The 17,211-nt window shown below is 25.5% G+C and overlaps 1 protein-coding gene across 7 annotated transcripts in view; it reads right to left on the reverse strand.

Moving 5' to 3' along the window:
- LOC107436825 (uncharacterized) overlaps window positions 1-17,211 on the reverse strand; it is a 217,196-nt gene that overhangs the window by 20,765 nt on the left and 179,220 nt on the right. For 5 of the 7 annotated variants that reach the window (XM_043039220.2, XM_043039221.2, XM_043039222.2 and 2 more), the window contains 5 exons: window positions 10,476-10,598; window positions 7,137-7,214; window positions 6,180-6,267; window positions 2,290-2,439; window positions 1,457-1,559 (listed from right to left, as the gene is read on the reverse strand). In XM_043039220.2, the coding sequence (XP_042895154.1) occupies window positions 1,457-1,559; window positions 2,290-2,439; window positions 6,180-6,267; window positions 7,137-7,214; window positions 10,476-10,598 (542 nt within the window). Of the gene's footprint in view, window positions 1-1,456; window positions 1,560-2,289; window positions 2,440-6,179; window positions 6,268-7,136; window positions 7,215-10,475; window positions 10,599-11,073; window positions 11,335-17,211 lie in introns of those variants that run through there. The other 2 variants (XM_043039224.2, XM_043039225.2) reach the window with 2 other exon arrangements.

Consider the following 17,211-nt stretch of genomic DNA (forward strand, 5'->3'; position numbering starts at 1 on the left):
TTAAACTAGTAAAAATCGATAACATCAAGAGTATTTTAAATGTAAGAAACTTTAAAAAAGAAAACTAGTTGCATAACATTCAGCACAATTAACATATATACATAGATGATATCACCAATTCATATAATAAAAACAATCAATATTTTTACTTAAAATATTAGTATGATCAATTGAATATAATTTAACAAACAAAAGAACATTGAAGCAATTAAAACTAACATACCTCATTTTTAAGATGCATTACTGATATGTTAAACTAAATTTTAAAGAAAAGTAAAACTATTAAGATAAGTAGTGCTTATATCACCCTTTCTTATAAAATAGATTTTTTTTCTTCAAAACTCTTCTTGCTTTCATTTATACTTTTTTTTAATTCATTTATTACTTTAGAATAATATCAGAGATATATATGACTGTCAATAAAAATTAGGAAAGTCAATGTTACACAAAATTGAAGCTTTTAAAACAGGTCAAGGAATTTTCAGTTTCCAAAAATGCTTATTATGTCTTAATTGAACATACNTGTGATTTGCGTATTGAGAACTGTTTCTTTTTTCGACCCACAATTGACCCTTCAGATTCGGATCGACCCCCATTCGCCCCCCTGTCTCAGATCGACCCCTGCTTTTGTTAAATAGACCCTTGGGGTCTATATAGACCACTTTGGCGACCTCTGCTTTAGAATAATATCATAGATATATATGTGTGTCAATAAAAATTAGGAAAGTCAATGTTACAAAAAATTGAAGCTTTTAAAACAGGTCAAGGAATTTTCAGTTTCCAAAAATGCTTATTATGTCTTAATTGAACATACAATATGAGATGATGAAAAAAAAATATAAAAAATTCGAAGAATTGTTTATTATCACATGTTACAGGTAAAAATATTTTTCACAATAATAGTAAAAAATTAGAGTGTAAAGAAAATATAGTTGATTCTTCAGCATTAAATCAGCAAGTAAATCTTTGAAGAATTTTGCCATTTCTCATTTTAAAAACAATATATTAACAAACTCAGTTTTTTGATATAATTATGCCCTCTTGAACTTTACAATATACAACAACCATAAACTCAAAATTTTAAGGTATATACCAATTAATAATCACAACTTTTCCGATATACAGAGATATGCCAGTATATCTCTCTTTTATCCTTAAGGAATACATCTAAACCAATAAGTATGTTTTTTTTCCACAGAAAAAGAATTATCAATTACATTAAAAAAAATCTTAAAACTAAAGCATTTATTCAAAATAATATGAAAATAACATTTATGGGTATAAGGATACTTTCAATAAATATATTTTTTTCTTTGTTAGCAATTTTTATCGAAATAATAGCAAAATTATTTAGTGACAATACATTTTTCAATTTTATGTCAGAAAAGGTCAATGTAACTACAAACGTAAAACATTAAAAAAAATTTTAAAAAAATCAGAAAATAAAAATTTATACCTTAACTTCTGAATATTAGACGTTACACCAGACAGCCGATAAATTCCATCAACAATGCCATGTTGTTCGATAAACTCAGTACAACATTTCAAAACAAGAGGTACTGCAATTAGACATAAACATATATTGATAATAAGAAAAACATACACATTCAATGCAATTGAAATGGATACTATATACTTCCATACATGATATAATATGGAAGCTTTAAAAAAAGTTGGTGATTTTAACATTGAACTTGAAGATAAAAAATATATTAAAACAAAACTTCTAAAAATGTCTTAAGATATTACAGGACTATCACTCAGTTTCAGAACAAGAAAAAATTCCCTGACTTTTCCAGGTATATCAGGTGAATTTCACTGAAAATTAATCCATACCCTATTTTATTTATACCATGCAATTTTTTTATGAGAAAATTCTGATTTTTTTTTAACTGTAATGTTAAATATTAGAGCAAACCCATATAGCAGAATGAGAATGAAAACATGGAAAAGTTTCACTAAAAAGTGGAATTTTATAAAACAATTGCAATAGATGCTAGAATTAAACTCAAATCTCAATAACTGATAACTGTTACTGACAATTCTAAAACTGGTTATTTTCCAGGTGTGATATAGGAATTTTCCAGGTCTTTTGTAAAAAAAATTGCAACTTTCCCTGACTATTCCCTGCTTAAAATAAAATTCCCTGACAATTGCAGGCTTTCCCTGACTGGAGCTCTGCTATTAAGTTGATAAATACAAGCCATATATGCGAAGCAATAAAGATAATGAATAAAAATTGATGCTACGCCAATTTGACTGATTAGAATAGTGGAAGCTTATACTTACTGTCTCGACCAGTATTCATAAGATGTTCTCCCAAATCACAGCCAAAAACTCTTTCTTTCAGTATACCACTTTGTTTCAATTTTCGCCTTGATGGTCTAGTTAGTAGGAAAGATCGGAAGAAAGCGATCAGCTTACCATGCTTCCTTAATACTAAAAGGGATAATGAACAATTAAAATAATTTAACAGCAGATAAAGATAGTTAAATAAAACTATTCATATTGCATTCACTACTAAAAATGTTTCTCTGAAAATTACTTTAAATAAATTTACTGTAATAAGTTATTTTTACATAGAAAAAAAAGGATAGTTTTTTCAGTAAGTAAAAAAAAAGAAACACCCTAATTAAATTCTAGTCTAATGAATGGGTTTTCATGTACTGGGACTCAATCTTTATGGTTTACAGAGAAATATCAAATATGCTAATCAATTAGTGCTGATGATATTTAAGTTACAAGATCAGACACAAAAACATACTTTTTGTGAATAAACATAAATATTTATAGAAACATTTCAATTCCAGACCCCTAAAATAAAGAGAGTAGTCTTAATCTGAAAAATATGATCCCAATAATTTGGTCAGAAGAGTGATCGAAAGTTTGGACACTGCAATGTTAATTTTTATTTTTGCATATTTCACCATATCTAGAGAAATTTTCAAGCGAAATGAAAAGCTTTTTGCTCACAGTAATAAAATTCGGTTATTCGAAAGATGATTTTACGCATAGAAATAATGTTTCTGTGTCTGATTTTGTAACCCAAAATATCGTACGTGCTAACAAATTTCGTAGATTTGAGGTCACCCCCTCGAACCAGTAAAGTTGAGTCTTAATAAGTGAAAATCCTATCATTAGATTAAAAGTTATGCAGGGTATTTTTTTTTCATTCTCGGTACTAAATAAATAATCTTAGGAGTAAGTTTTTTAAATTAGTAATCTACATAATCTTTAAACTGTTGAATCTAAAAAACATTATTTTCTTGTAATATTCTATGATGTAAAGTCATTCAATAATGTTTATTCAATAATGTAAAGTCAGTCACCTTATGAAAACTTTACATTATTAAATTCAATTTTAAAAAAATTCAAGAAAATGATATTATCTTTTTAAATGTCTTTCACCTTCATGCATGGTTCCACAGTGTTATTTGTTACTGATTCATTTATATGTAATATAATTATTCCTGTTGCACTTCTCTGTTGCTTAGCAACACTAAATCAGTTCTATGAAATCTGTCACTATAAGAAAGTCTAATACTAGAATAGGGTTTGTGATTATTATTTCTTATCCTGTACAAAGAACAGTTATTGCTACTTTAAGCAATAAATAAAACATTATTAGCAAGAATTTTAATTATAATTTTAAAATAACATATATTCTAATTAAAAAAAGCTTGGATCTCTTCTCAAATATTTATATAGGGGTTCATAAAAATCCAAATTTTCTTAGAGATAAGACCAACCGTTAGAAGTTAGCATGTTTTAAAATAAAAAGTAACAAAGCACCCAACCTTTTGTTTTTAAAATAAATTTTAAAACAATAGGCGCCAACTATAATTCATTAAGCACCCTGGCAATCAGTTGCCTGTGACATACAGACTTAGTAGTGACCCAAAGAAAAAATCAGGACAACATTTTTTTTTAAAAAATTGGGACAATATCAAAATATTTTTTTGGAACATCATACATATACCAGACTACTCTTAGAAAAAGGCAAACTAAAACCTAAGTATAATTTGCTCTACTTAAGTGCAATAAAAACAAACTTTATCACAAATATAACAATAATTTCATGCAAGAATATTAAAATAAACTAGTTTTAATATCAGAATTATTTTATTTAGAACAGAAAAATTTGACAGTTTCCAGTATAATTTCATCAATAATGAACAGTATAAAGCAAAATTAAGAGTCGCCTCTGGCCACAGACTACTAAATATAACAAATGGCATTTGAAAAATTGTCTGAAAGTCGCCAGTTTTTCTGTCTAATATGAACCTTTTATTATTATAATTCTAATAAATATGGAATAATTAAGAATATTTTACAAGATTTTGTTATAAAACACTTGATTCATACAACACACTTGATTCTCAAATTTATTTTTTTTTTGTTTTGAAAATGAACTTTGAAATGTCTACTATATTTTAAGAAATGCTTCAAAAAAATCTTACTTAATGTATTAATATTAATAGGCTTTTAATAATACATACAATAGTCTTTTAATAATAGTATAATAAATTTTAATATACATATAAAAAGAGTTTCATACAGCAAAACTACACAAAAAAATATCACAATGGTGTTCAGCTTGGAAGCAATTTTAAATTAGTTTAAGATTTTGCACTCAGTACACAAATTTTGGAAATGAACTTTTTTAAATTCATATCTTCAGTTTATTCAATAACTCAATAAATAGAATTGGATGCTCGAATTTAGAATAAAGCAAATTTCTTAGTGACTGTAAAAAAGAAAAAAAAAACTTAAAGCTCATAGAAAAAAAAAGAAATTCAAAAATGTGTGGAGTATCAGTTTTTAAAGAAAATTATTATGCAGTTATGATTTATAATAATACATAAGAAGAGTGAGGGATGAAAATGGTGAAAACTTCAAAGTTAAATGCTCCAAAAAGATACAGATATATCAAACGTTGATATCTGTTGATGTGGAAGAAATAAAAAAAATGGGTTATTTTTTTGACCTAATAAGGATCTTAACTATTTAAAGTTTTCAAGGAGAAAAGATCTTTAAAACGCAAATAAAAGAAAAAAAATCTTTCATAAATATAAGAAATAAGAAAAAGATGATAATAAGAAAAACTAATAATTATCCAATATCTTTCCTCTTGTGTAAACATAGTTATTACTTATTGCAGCATAATTTTCAATTTTCTTTCTTTTTTTGTATTAGGGTATTAGTGAAATTCAAAAATGCCAGTCAATTTTTTTTATAAATATTGTCATTCTTAAATTTAGCTACATTTTTGAAAAAAAATTACACTAACAAAATGCACTGAACAAAAATGCCATTAATAATAACTTATTAGATGTTCTGAGAGTAATGTTTGAATGAAAAATTCATTTTAATTTCAAAAGAATCACTTATTGAATAAGTATAACTTTTCATATAGGTTGCAATAATATCTCAAGGTTTAAAGTTATTCAGACAAGTAAACAAGGTTTTAGCATTTTAATTAAAATTATCCACAAAGTATTTTGGAAATTTAATCATAAAACTGCATTCAGTTATTGGGTTTCATATTCAAATCACCATGCAACAATTTATGATGAATTTTGTTTGAAAAAATATATAATTGCTGGAAATTCAATTATGTAAAGGTAATAAGTAATACAATAATATACAGAAACAAATAAATAAAATAAAAATTTGTATTGAATAAAATTATAAGTTCAAGAAATAATTTAATTTTTCGAACTCATTTTATTAAATTTAAAGTTGGAACTATTCAAATGATTATTTTTCCAAACATTCTTAAAACTTCCTACATCAATAATTAAACTTATTATCAACAGTAAAAAATATAGAACAGTGCACATTATATCAAGAATAAACAATGTATCAACAATATACCATTATGTAAAGGTAAGTAATACATTAATATACAGAAACAAATAAATAAAATAAAAAATTTGTATTGAATGAAATTCTAATTTCAAGTAAATAATTTGAATTATTATGAACACAAATTATTAACTTTAAAGCAGGAATTAATTAAATTATTATTTTTCCAAACATTCTTAAAACTCTTTACAACAATATTTCAACATATTATCAGCAGTAAAAAATTTAGAATAGTAAACATTAAATCAATAAACAATATATCAACAGTAAGCAATACATATTTAATCGTATTCAATTATTTTTTAAAATACCTGGTTTAGAAGGCGCCTTTGGAATCTTAATTGACTGGGGTAACTTATCACCAATTATTTCAACGCATTCACAAGGAAAAAATCCAACCTAAATATTAGTAAAGTTGAAATGTTAATAAATAACAAAATATAATTTTTGAGGAAAATAATTAAATTTATAATAGCCATACAATCATATCAATGCAAAAATTTTAAGCTAATATTTCAAGACTACTGATTATTTTTATTATAGTAAAACGCCTATTCAACAAAAAAATTGGGACAGGCACTTCTTCAGTTGGGCCGTGATAGCAGGGAGCTGGACTCACGAAGTTGAGAGTTCGAATCCAGCTGTTCGAAGACTCCCAGTGTAGTAAATGATGACTGGTGTAATTTAAACCTGTGGGGTCACAAAGTCCTCCATGCTCCCATAACAAATTAAATCTTTGGGGGTACTGAATTGGAGATCGATCGTTCTCTGGTTCAGGTCAAAATTACGATCAATGAATGAATAAATGGATGTATGAATGGGTATCAATTAACAATAGTCTTGCAGGAGGTTAATTTGTATTAAGTTAAAAATATTGACCAAAATTATGAAATATTTCATTTCAGTAAAATATATATATTTTTTAAATGTTGATAAAACATGATCACAACACAATAAGTGCAATTTTTGGAATTCAGAAAAATTATAGAGCTGCATTAAAGTCCAGTTTTGTTAAATGGCATGAAGTAATTTGAATATACAATATGCTTAACAGTATTATTATATGCAATGTATCAATTAACAAAAGTTTTACAGGAAGTAAATTTTATGATACCTTAAAAATATTGACCAAATTTATGAAATGCTACATTTTAGTACAAGTTATCAATAGATATCCACAACTTTTTAAAATTTGTTTATCAATGTCAGAAAATGTAACTAAGTGAGTGACATTTTTACAGCTATGAGCAAATTATAATTTTTCTCACCTGAAAGCCCTTTTTCCCCCTCCACCAAGAAGATTCTTCAGGAGGTGGCATATCTATCACAGAAATAATATCCCCTACCTAAAAATTAAGATTTTAATAGTAAAATAAAACATTTAAAACAATTTTCACATAAATAATTGTTACAAATTTAAATTAAAATAATAATTAAAATAATATTATAAATAATAGTTAAAATTAACTAGTTGTTTATTAAGATTTTAACCAAAGAAATAATTAGAAATCAAATAAGTAGCCCCCAAGATAGTCTCTTAAACTTTGTGAAGCAGTATGATTAAAATAATGCTTAAGGTAGCAAAAAAACTTAACCTATGGTACATTTGTCCTCAGCATAGTAATAAATTAATGTCGATTAATTTATGTCAAATAATTTACAAGATAACATAGATTTCTTCCTTTTACAAAATATGGATTCTTTACCTATATATAAGGCAAACAACATTACTTTAATTTAACAAAATAACTAACAAATTTAAAACCAGATGTGGCAAGTTTCATCTAGAGAGAAAAAAATTTGCCCATTAAGAAAAAGGTTTCTTCCAATTCAGGTGAAAGAAACTCTCGCAAAAAAGAAATATAAAGTATTAAATTAAAATTAAGCAATTTTAATTACATTCCCGTTTAAATAATAGTATTAATTTCCAAGCCATTTAATAAATCATATTTTAATAAATAAAAATAAACAAAAATTGGAAAGAAAAATTAATTTAATGAGTATTTTAAGAAACTAAAACCAATAAGATTTCTCAATGTTTTACAAAAAAGAATTTAGCAGAACTTTACTTCATAATTACAAAAAGAATTTTTAAAATTTTATAACAAAATTATGTATTGCATTATATTGCATGTCAGATATAGTATTCACAATTTCAAATGGCATACTAATTTTTATAATCAAAGGCTGTTGAACAGTATGCTAAATGTATTTATCAATCGCTATTTTTAATAAAGATTTCCTTTTTACATACCTAATCATAAAATTATAAGATATATTTAAAATTTATTAATTAAACCTAAGATTTTTTAAAATTTTAGTTCATTTATTACTGAATTTAATTAGCAAATCAATGATTAATTACATGAAACTTTTTAAAAAAAAGTGATTAAGTGGTAAGCAGTTTTAAAAACTTTTTTATTGCTTGAACTGAAAATTATAAAAATATTCACGAAAATTTTAAAATGCATTTTCAAATATATAGAGTAATTATTTTAAACAAAACTTGTAAGTTTTAAAACATAAATGTTACACTCAGGTTTTCCTTTATATTTTGGAAGACATAACAAAATTGCTATCTAAAATTTCCATAACGAACATTGGCATTCCAAAAATTTAACCAGTTAAAAAAGCAAAATTTAATTAACACTTTTTAACCAATATTTTATTAAGTAATATTTTTTCATTTTTAAGGTATATGATCCTTAAACAGAATATTCAGTAAAATATACACATATATTAAATAGATACAAATGTACACAATTATTAAGAATAATAAGGATTATCATAAATTCAGATTCAAAATAAATTGTTATAATATGTTACAAAGAGTTTAAAATTCCGTATAATACTAAAATAAATATGAAATTTAATTAATTTTTAAAAATTTTAAAAGAAAAATTTTACTTTCTTAGATTATACTAAATTTTGTTTGTTTCAAATTTGAACTATACATTTAAGAACATCATTAAACAACTGTATTTGATTTGTTTATTTCTAATCTCTTCCATTGTATCCAGTGTCTTCCATTACTTTTTGTTTCTTCCACTTTCTTTTTGTGTAATGGAAGAAATAGGTTTATTCTGGACAAAAGGACAAAACCTTTTAGAACTATTATGGCTTAGAAATATTTTTTTGCCTAGTAAAAAGTGACATAAAAACAAAATAAAAAAAGATGATAGTAAAATAAAAGTGAATTTCAAAGCATTCATTAAAAATTACATCAACAAAAGATGTATTCTAACATTAACGGATAATACAAATGCAATTTAACATTTTTTATATATAATAACTTGATAACATGTACATTTGTATATTGTCCTAAAAGAGTAAGTCAGAACTCATCAAATGAGCTTTTGACATTAACAAAAATATGGATAAAATAAACTACACAAACATTAAATGACCATTTTACATAACACTAATACACACTTCAGTCATTATGATTCTATTTTTCAAGCAATATGATTACATCTTTAAACGCATACAAACTAACATAGTTTTACAATGTAATTAGGATTTTCATTATGTTCACAGTTTTTGAATAATTAAATAAGAAAACCAGACTTTCAGGGCATTTTCTCTTTTAAAGTCTGATTTTATTATTTCTTTAATCAAAACTATAAATGAGTTTTAAAAAGAAATCCCTTATGCAAATAAATGCTACTTTGAATGCATTCTATTAATTTTTTAGATAAATCATTGAAAAATTATTTTCAACTTGAATAATCAATAGGAAATTTGCAAAGGAGTACATTAAATTGTATTTGCATAAGCATCCTTTAAATCTATTAGTTTTGCAGATTAAAGAGCAGAGTTTGCATGAATTTTCACAGAAAAATCTTCTCTAAAATAACTTACATATTCAGCACTAAGTGCTATTTAGTTCACACTAGAAAAGCTAACAATGTCTGCATGAATCAAAAACATTTTTTAAGGGAAAAGTTTGCGAAAGCATTTATTTTTATATATGATTAAAGAGAATGAAGTTTGTAAGTTACGTTGTAGTGAATTAGTTTTAAAAATTGATATGTAGATGAGAGAAGAATAAAGACTATGCGTTTAATTTATTTTTATCGCTTAAGTTTTTAGTCAGCCAAATCTATAAATCACTAACATTTATTTTAGCTGATTGCATAATAACAGTCAAATTCCTTCATTTTTTGCATAAACAGTTACTTCTCAAATATCTGCCTCTATTTGTATCTTTTTCCACCTAAAAACTGCCATTTAATACCTTTCCACAATTTAAAGGGTTGACAAATTCAATCACATGATGCTTAGTTAAATAAGATTCAAATTGCATAGTTTCCTAAGAAAAATTATATTTTTTTATTCAAAATGAGATTTCTAAATTAAAAACTTTGCAACACTAAGCTTTTACTTTCTAAAAGCAAAATTCATCTATTTTTGCTTTACCAATGTTGTATCTTTCTCATTCATATGATTTTTAACTATAAACTTTTAGCACATTAGATGACTATTTTTACAAAAACTATGTATTTGCATGCTGTTGAAATATCGAAGGAAAAATATTTCCTGAAAATTTCAGAATAGTGTTTTCCTTTAAAACTATTATCAATAAAGTAATATATTGAAATACTAACTTCAAGAGAGATTTCATCAGTAGCCTGAGAAGCATACCGCTTGACAACATAGGCAGCTGCTATTGCTGGGGTATTTATTGCAGCCTCATCTGTCACAATCAGTCTATTGCCACGATTGTCCAACTGTAACAGAAAAAAAGTAAACTTAAAATTGCTTTTAATTAAAGTCTTCTTGTTAAAGACTCTTATTTTATTGGATGTAACAATCCAGCAAGTATTCTAAGATCTATTAAATAAGATTTAAATTTAAGAAGTATAGTATCTGATAGATTGTTATAAAATTTACATTGTAAAAGATACATCCATTAAACAACTTAATTACATGTTACTTTCTACTTATTTAACAAAGTAATTGATATTTTATTTTAAATACCTAAAATTTTCTCCTTTTATGCACTGTAACAAGAAAATGAGGTTAAAACAATTAGTTTAGAGTTGTGTTATAACTCTTCTTTTTTTTTTACATGGGATAGACATAAAATAATGGGATAAACATTTAAATAAAAATAAACAAGATTTATGGGAATTAATTAGGCCATAAAAGGAATTGAGGCATTTAAGTATAAAATAAAACCAGGATATGACAAGAGTTACGAACTTAATCTACAAACTTGTAAAATTCCGCTTGCGTTTTACAAGTCTCAAATGCTACAAATACATCCACACAATTTTTGACAAGTATAAGTTTTGGAAAACCAAATAATTAGCTTATTTCTCAGTTTAAAAAAAATGAGCCTACGCTATGCACGAAACGTGCACAACGAGCTCAGACCAATAAAATAATATTAACTTCATCCAACGCAAAGCATAATATAAACACATTACAAGTTTAAATCAGCAGCGCGTTTTCTGTTGCTTAGCAACATAAATTACAGTTACGATTAAACTAGTCTGATCTCCAAGATGTAAAATAAAATGCGCCACCTACAGTTGATTTAGTGCACTGTTAAAAGAAGTACCACTATAGGAAGGTATTTTCTACACAATAACACACCAAAAATAAATAAAAGATTTCACTCCAAATAAATTTTGTCTTTATCATTGGATTTTCAGGAACTAATACGAATGTTTCAAAGTGATGACCTCACATATGATAATAAATTAGAGCAGGTGATATTTTTAGTTACGAAATCAAACAATGTAAAAATTTGATCCCCCTATTATTCAAATGTTTTTCAATTATTATAGTATAAAATGAATAAATAAGTTTTAAAAATATTCTCTAGTAGGAATTATCATGGGATTAATAAAATGTTTAATTGTATATAAAAATTTTTGATTTGATGAAAAACTTTACGATATATATAACAACATATACAAAATGTGAAGTAAACATTAAGGGCCAAAACTTTCGACCGCTCTCCATAGTAATTTATTACGACCCTATTTTCCAGAGAGTGATTAAACTCTTTCCATATTTTGACGCTTAAAAATCTAAATCCCTCGGGAAAAAACAGTTTGAGAAAAAATAAGTTTAAATATCTAATTTCGTAATTTAGAATATAGTCTATGCATTAATTAATCATCATATCTGCTGTCACTTTTTTGAACTATTCAGTACGGCACTTATTTTGCGAAAATTTGATTATTAGAACCTAGTACTATTCGGGAAATATACTTTCAGTTTTATTGACTTATTTATTTTTGTGCAGTACTTAGTTCATTGAAAAAAAAAAGAGATATCACTCTGAATAATTTTTTTATAATGATATAATTTTCACATATAAAATGCAGGCAAAAAAACAATTAAGTTCGAAAATCTGGAAAAAAATGTGCTTTCATCAACGAATCAATAAACTTTTTTTCCAATCAATTTTTAGTTTTAACAATCAAAATATGAGAGGTAGCCACAATATAAGCAGTGAGCGGTTGTAAATTTTTGGCCCCTTAGAAATATTTTAACTTTTTACACATTTTACCTTATCTCGGAAATTGTTTAAGCAAATCGAAATATTTATGACCACATTTATAAATTTTATTTATCAAAGGATAAGCTCATGTAAAAATCATTTTTAACAATTCCATATTATTTTTTAGCATTATTTTCAAAAAATTTTGAACTGTAAGGTATAAAAAATTTTACACCATATTTAACTGTATAATTTCAAATTGTAAAACACAACATTTGCCCGAAATCGGCTGAGTAGTTAGTTCTTGCTAAATGAAAATTTAGGATACCGCTTTTTTAAATTTTATTATTCAGTAACTATTGAACCAATTGTTTCAAATTTAGTGTTTTGCCATTTAAATATACATGTTTTAAATTGGTGTAAAAAATTTTAATATTTTAACTATATTAAATACAATATTAAAAAATCATAAATTATTATTAGAAATTATTTTTAAATATTTGGATAAATGGATTTTATTACTGAGTTCACAAATCTTTCGATTTGCTTAAAAACTACTAGGAATATGGCGAAATCAGCAACAAGTTAAATTAACGTTAAGTGGAACAATTTGCAACCGCAATCATGACTAAATTATTGAGACTATATTTTTTAGATTGCGTCTACTATTTCTTCCGCGTTAGAAAAAGTTATTTAGCGTGATTTTTGCATTATACATATTGTTATTACTATCATTTTATTAAAATGTTTTTCACTTTTACACATTTAATATTTGACGAAATAAAAGAATAAAAGTAAGGAATAATTTTTTTATTGCTGTTATTTTATATTCTTATTAAACTATGTTTCTTTGCTTCAAACAACTCTAATATTATTATTACATTTCCTTATACAGAAACTCTTTCTTTTTATAATTATTAATCTCCCTTTAATAAGAAATAGTGAGAGACGCCGACGCTGTTTTGGGTATTCAACTTAAAGTTATATTTTACTTTGCTGCTTAAAAACTATAACTTAAAAAATTTAAATTACGAAAGTGTGTAGAAAAATTTATAGCTAGTACAATGGAATAAAAAAATTAACATTTGATAATTACTTCAAAAATTAATAATTCTTTAACTTTTGCAGGAAAAAAACACCATACAATGGCTTTACAGCCCACATGAGAGCAACTTCATAAATAAAATTTGGTATGTTGGAAGGGCCATTTTTGTTCATGAACTTAACACAGAATTTTTTTTTAATGTATTGCAATTTTAAGTGCTTTTTATCACTTTTTAATTTTAAATTGCATTTTCCTTTGCTGAACAAAATCTGTAATACGTAGAAATTTAAAATTATGAAGGTATATAGAAAAAAAGAACAGGGAGTGCGAAGAAATATAAACAAACCAAATTCAAAGATTAATTCGAGAAGTATTAGCTTTTAAACTTGTAGAGAAAAAAAATACCACGTTTGGTTGATCTGCTGCCCGTTGAAATGACACTATGGAGTAAAAATTATTGACATGATAAAAGAACCTTTTTTATTTGTGTGCTTAACGCAAACTTTGTATCGAAATTCCAATTTTTTATAAAGTTATTGCAATTTTAAAGGCGTTTTCACGTTTTTTCTTAAAAGCTTTTTTTTTGCTTTAAACATTGACTTTTCATCCATTATAGTAGAAAATTAATTTTTTCCTCACGAGGTCCATACCTCTTTATTTTAAGTTCGATTTCGAGTAGGTGTCAATCAGAAAGAAAGAGAGAAAGATTACATGTTGCAAAATATAAATCTTAACATTCAAAACAAAATTTAAAAAAAAAAAAAAAAAAAAAAAAAAAAAAAAAAAAAAAACTTAATAAAGGGCGATAAGAACCGTTATCTATTTGAATTGTTTAAAGTTTCGTCACGAAATAAAATTTTTCCTTCATTTATTCTTATTGAATAATACAATCAATATTTTTTAGGTTAAGTTTTTTTTTAATAAAATATTCATTGTTTTTGTGAAAAATATTTACGTTTAAGAGACGAAAAACAATGATGAATGGGAAGCAATTACAAGGGTTGACAAGCAAAGAGAACAGAAGTCGGAGCCTCCCAGTCTTAAAAAAAAAGCACTTAGAAATGTGCTTAATAACTTTTTGTTTTAATTGCGAGAATGCCATGCACTCATTTTTAAGGAAATACATTCCAGTTCAGAAACATAACTAATAGGAACAAATTATAATTTAATAAACGAAATCAAACACAAAAAGTAGTTTCTTTAAATAAAAAAACCCTTTTTTTAATAACAGTTTCGGATTTTTGAACATAAAAATATGTGGAACTACCGTGTCTCTTAAAATATCAAAAGAAGAAAAAAAAAACTGTGAATCAGAGTCAATTTTTTAGGGGGGGGCGTCTTCATAAACGAATCAAGCGCTTTTCGCCCTTTAATAAATATTATTTACCCGGATATGATTTAATACAAATAATTTTTAATTATTCCTTATAAATTTAAATAGATTATTTAATAATGATGGAAATCTTGTAAGGTATAATTTTTTTATGAACAAAAATGTAACAATGTAATTTGAATAATTTGGAAGGGTAAAAATTCCGGAAAAAAAGGAAAAAAATAAAAATCCGGAAAATAAAAGATTTTTATTTTCCTGATTTTTAGTATTTGTTTCCCTAGATTTTTAGTATTTGTTTTAGTATTATTATTTTTCTTTTCCTCCCTTTTTTCATTGTTCTGTAATTTTTTCCATGTTTTCTCTACATTTTGAACTTTATATATATATATCAAAGATAAAAAAATAAAAATCGACATATTTCAAAGGCTAAAAAATAGGCGTTTGTTCTCAAGAGATGCCCCCAAGATATGCCACGGAGAATGAAAAATAATTTATCACATTTATTTACGACTGGCATGTCTGCATGTCTTGAAAATGGGCACTTATTTTTGGGCACTTGAAACATACCAACTTTTATTTCCAACTGCATATTTTCAAGGCAAATGAAGTTTTTTGATAAGTAAATCTTACCGTTTCAGTTTCTTGTGAATATTCATACAATAAATTCATTCAATTCGTCATGAAAATTCAATAACATTTGTCCAAAGAAATGATTAACTTATTGCAATATATGAATATAGCTAAACAACGTAAAACGAGAGATAATGTGGCATTGTTTGTACTCAATTCACGCTGGTTAGCCTTATTCTATAACTTTCATAAACTTAAGTTTCGTAAATTATTAATACGTGTACTTTTTTTTTTTAGTGCAATAAATAAAATGAAGATGACTGTTGAAAATTAGAATCAGGCAGAAACTTTATAAAATCACTACTTAATGATGAACTGTGAATATTACAAATAAATATTAATATATTAAAAATGTANTTTTTTTTTTTCGAATTTTTTTTAAATCACTTTCTGATTTTACATTACATTTTCCTTCGCTGAACAAAATCTGTAATACTTAGAAACTTAAAATTACGAAGGTATGTAGAAAAAGTACAGGAAGTGCGAAGAAATAAAAACAAATTAAATTCGAAGATTAATTCGAGAATTATTAGCTTTTAAACTTGTAGAGAAAAAATACCACGTCTGGTTGATCTGTAGCCCGTTGAAATGACACTACGGAGTAAAAATTATTGACATGATAAAAGAACCTTTTTTATTTGTGTACTTAACGCAAACGTTGTATCGAAATTCCAATTTTTTATATATAGTTATTGCAATTTTAAGCGCTTATTAACGATATTTTCTTCTTTTTTTTCCAGCTTTTTTACTTTACTATTCATCCATTGTTGTAGAAAATTAACTTTTTCCTCGCGAGGTCCTTACTTCTTTATTTTTCAAGCTCGATTTAGAGTAGGTGTCAATCAGAAAGAGAGAGAGAGAGAGATTACATATTGCCAAATATAAATCTTAACATTAAAAACAAAATTTTTGAAGAAAAAAAAACTTAATAAAGGGCGATAAGAACCGTTATCTATTTGAATTGTTTTAAGTTTCGTCATAAAGTAAAATTTTTCCTTTATTTCTTCTTATTGAATAACACAATCAATATTTTTTAGGTTAAGTTTTTTTCCTTAATAAAATATTCTTTGTTTTTGTGAATAATATTTACGTTTAAGAGGCGAAAAACAATGATGAAAGGAAAGCAATTACAAGGGTTGACAAGCAGAGGGAGCAGAAGTCGGAGCCTCCCAGTCTTAAAAAAAAAGCACTTAGAAACGTGCTTAATAACTTTTTGTTTTAATTGCGAGAATGCCATGCACTCATTTTTAAGGAAATACATTCCAGTTCAGAAACATAACTAATAGGAACAAATTATAATTTAATAAACGAAATCAAACACAAAAAGTAGTTTCTTTAAATAAAAAAAACCTTTAAAAAAAAAACAGTTTTGCAATTTTGACCATAAAAATGTATGTAACCACAGTGTCTCTAAAATATCAAAGGAAGTCAAGAAAAAGGGCAAAAATGTGAATCAGAGTCAATTTTTTAGGGGGGGGGGTGTTTCGACTTGGTATCTTCATAAACGAATCAAGCGCTTTTCGCCCATTAATAAATATTATTTACCCGCATATGATTTAATGCAAGTAATTTTTAATTTTTCCTTATTAATTTCAATAGATTATTCAACAATGATGGAAATCTTGTTAGGTATAATTTTTTTTTTATGAACAAGAACGTAACAATGCAATTTGAAATGACATTTATAAAACTTTGAACAGAATCGGTTCAATAATTTCTCTACAAACACGTTTGCTCTTAAATATTCATTTCTCAGAAATTCATTTTTGATTTCGTCATTTAAAATGTGCTCAGACGCAAATTTGTTTCATATTTTACATTTCATTTTTTAATAAAAAAAAACATTAAAATCTGTTTGTTGGCTGGTTATTATTTTTT

The sequence above is a fragment of the Parasteatoda tepidariorum genome, chromosome 1 (assembly GCF_043381705.1).
Source record: "Parasteatoda tepidariorum isolate YZ-2023 chromosome 1, CAS_Ptep_4.0, whole genome shotgun sequence".
NCBI classification, from domain to species: Eukaryota; Metazoa; Arthropoda; class Arachnida; order Araneae; family Theridiidae; genus Parasteatoda; species Parasteatoda tepidariorum.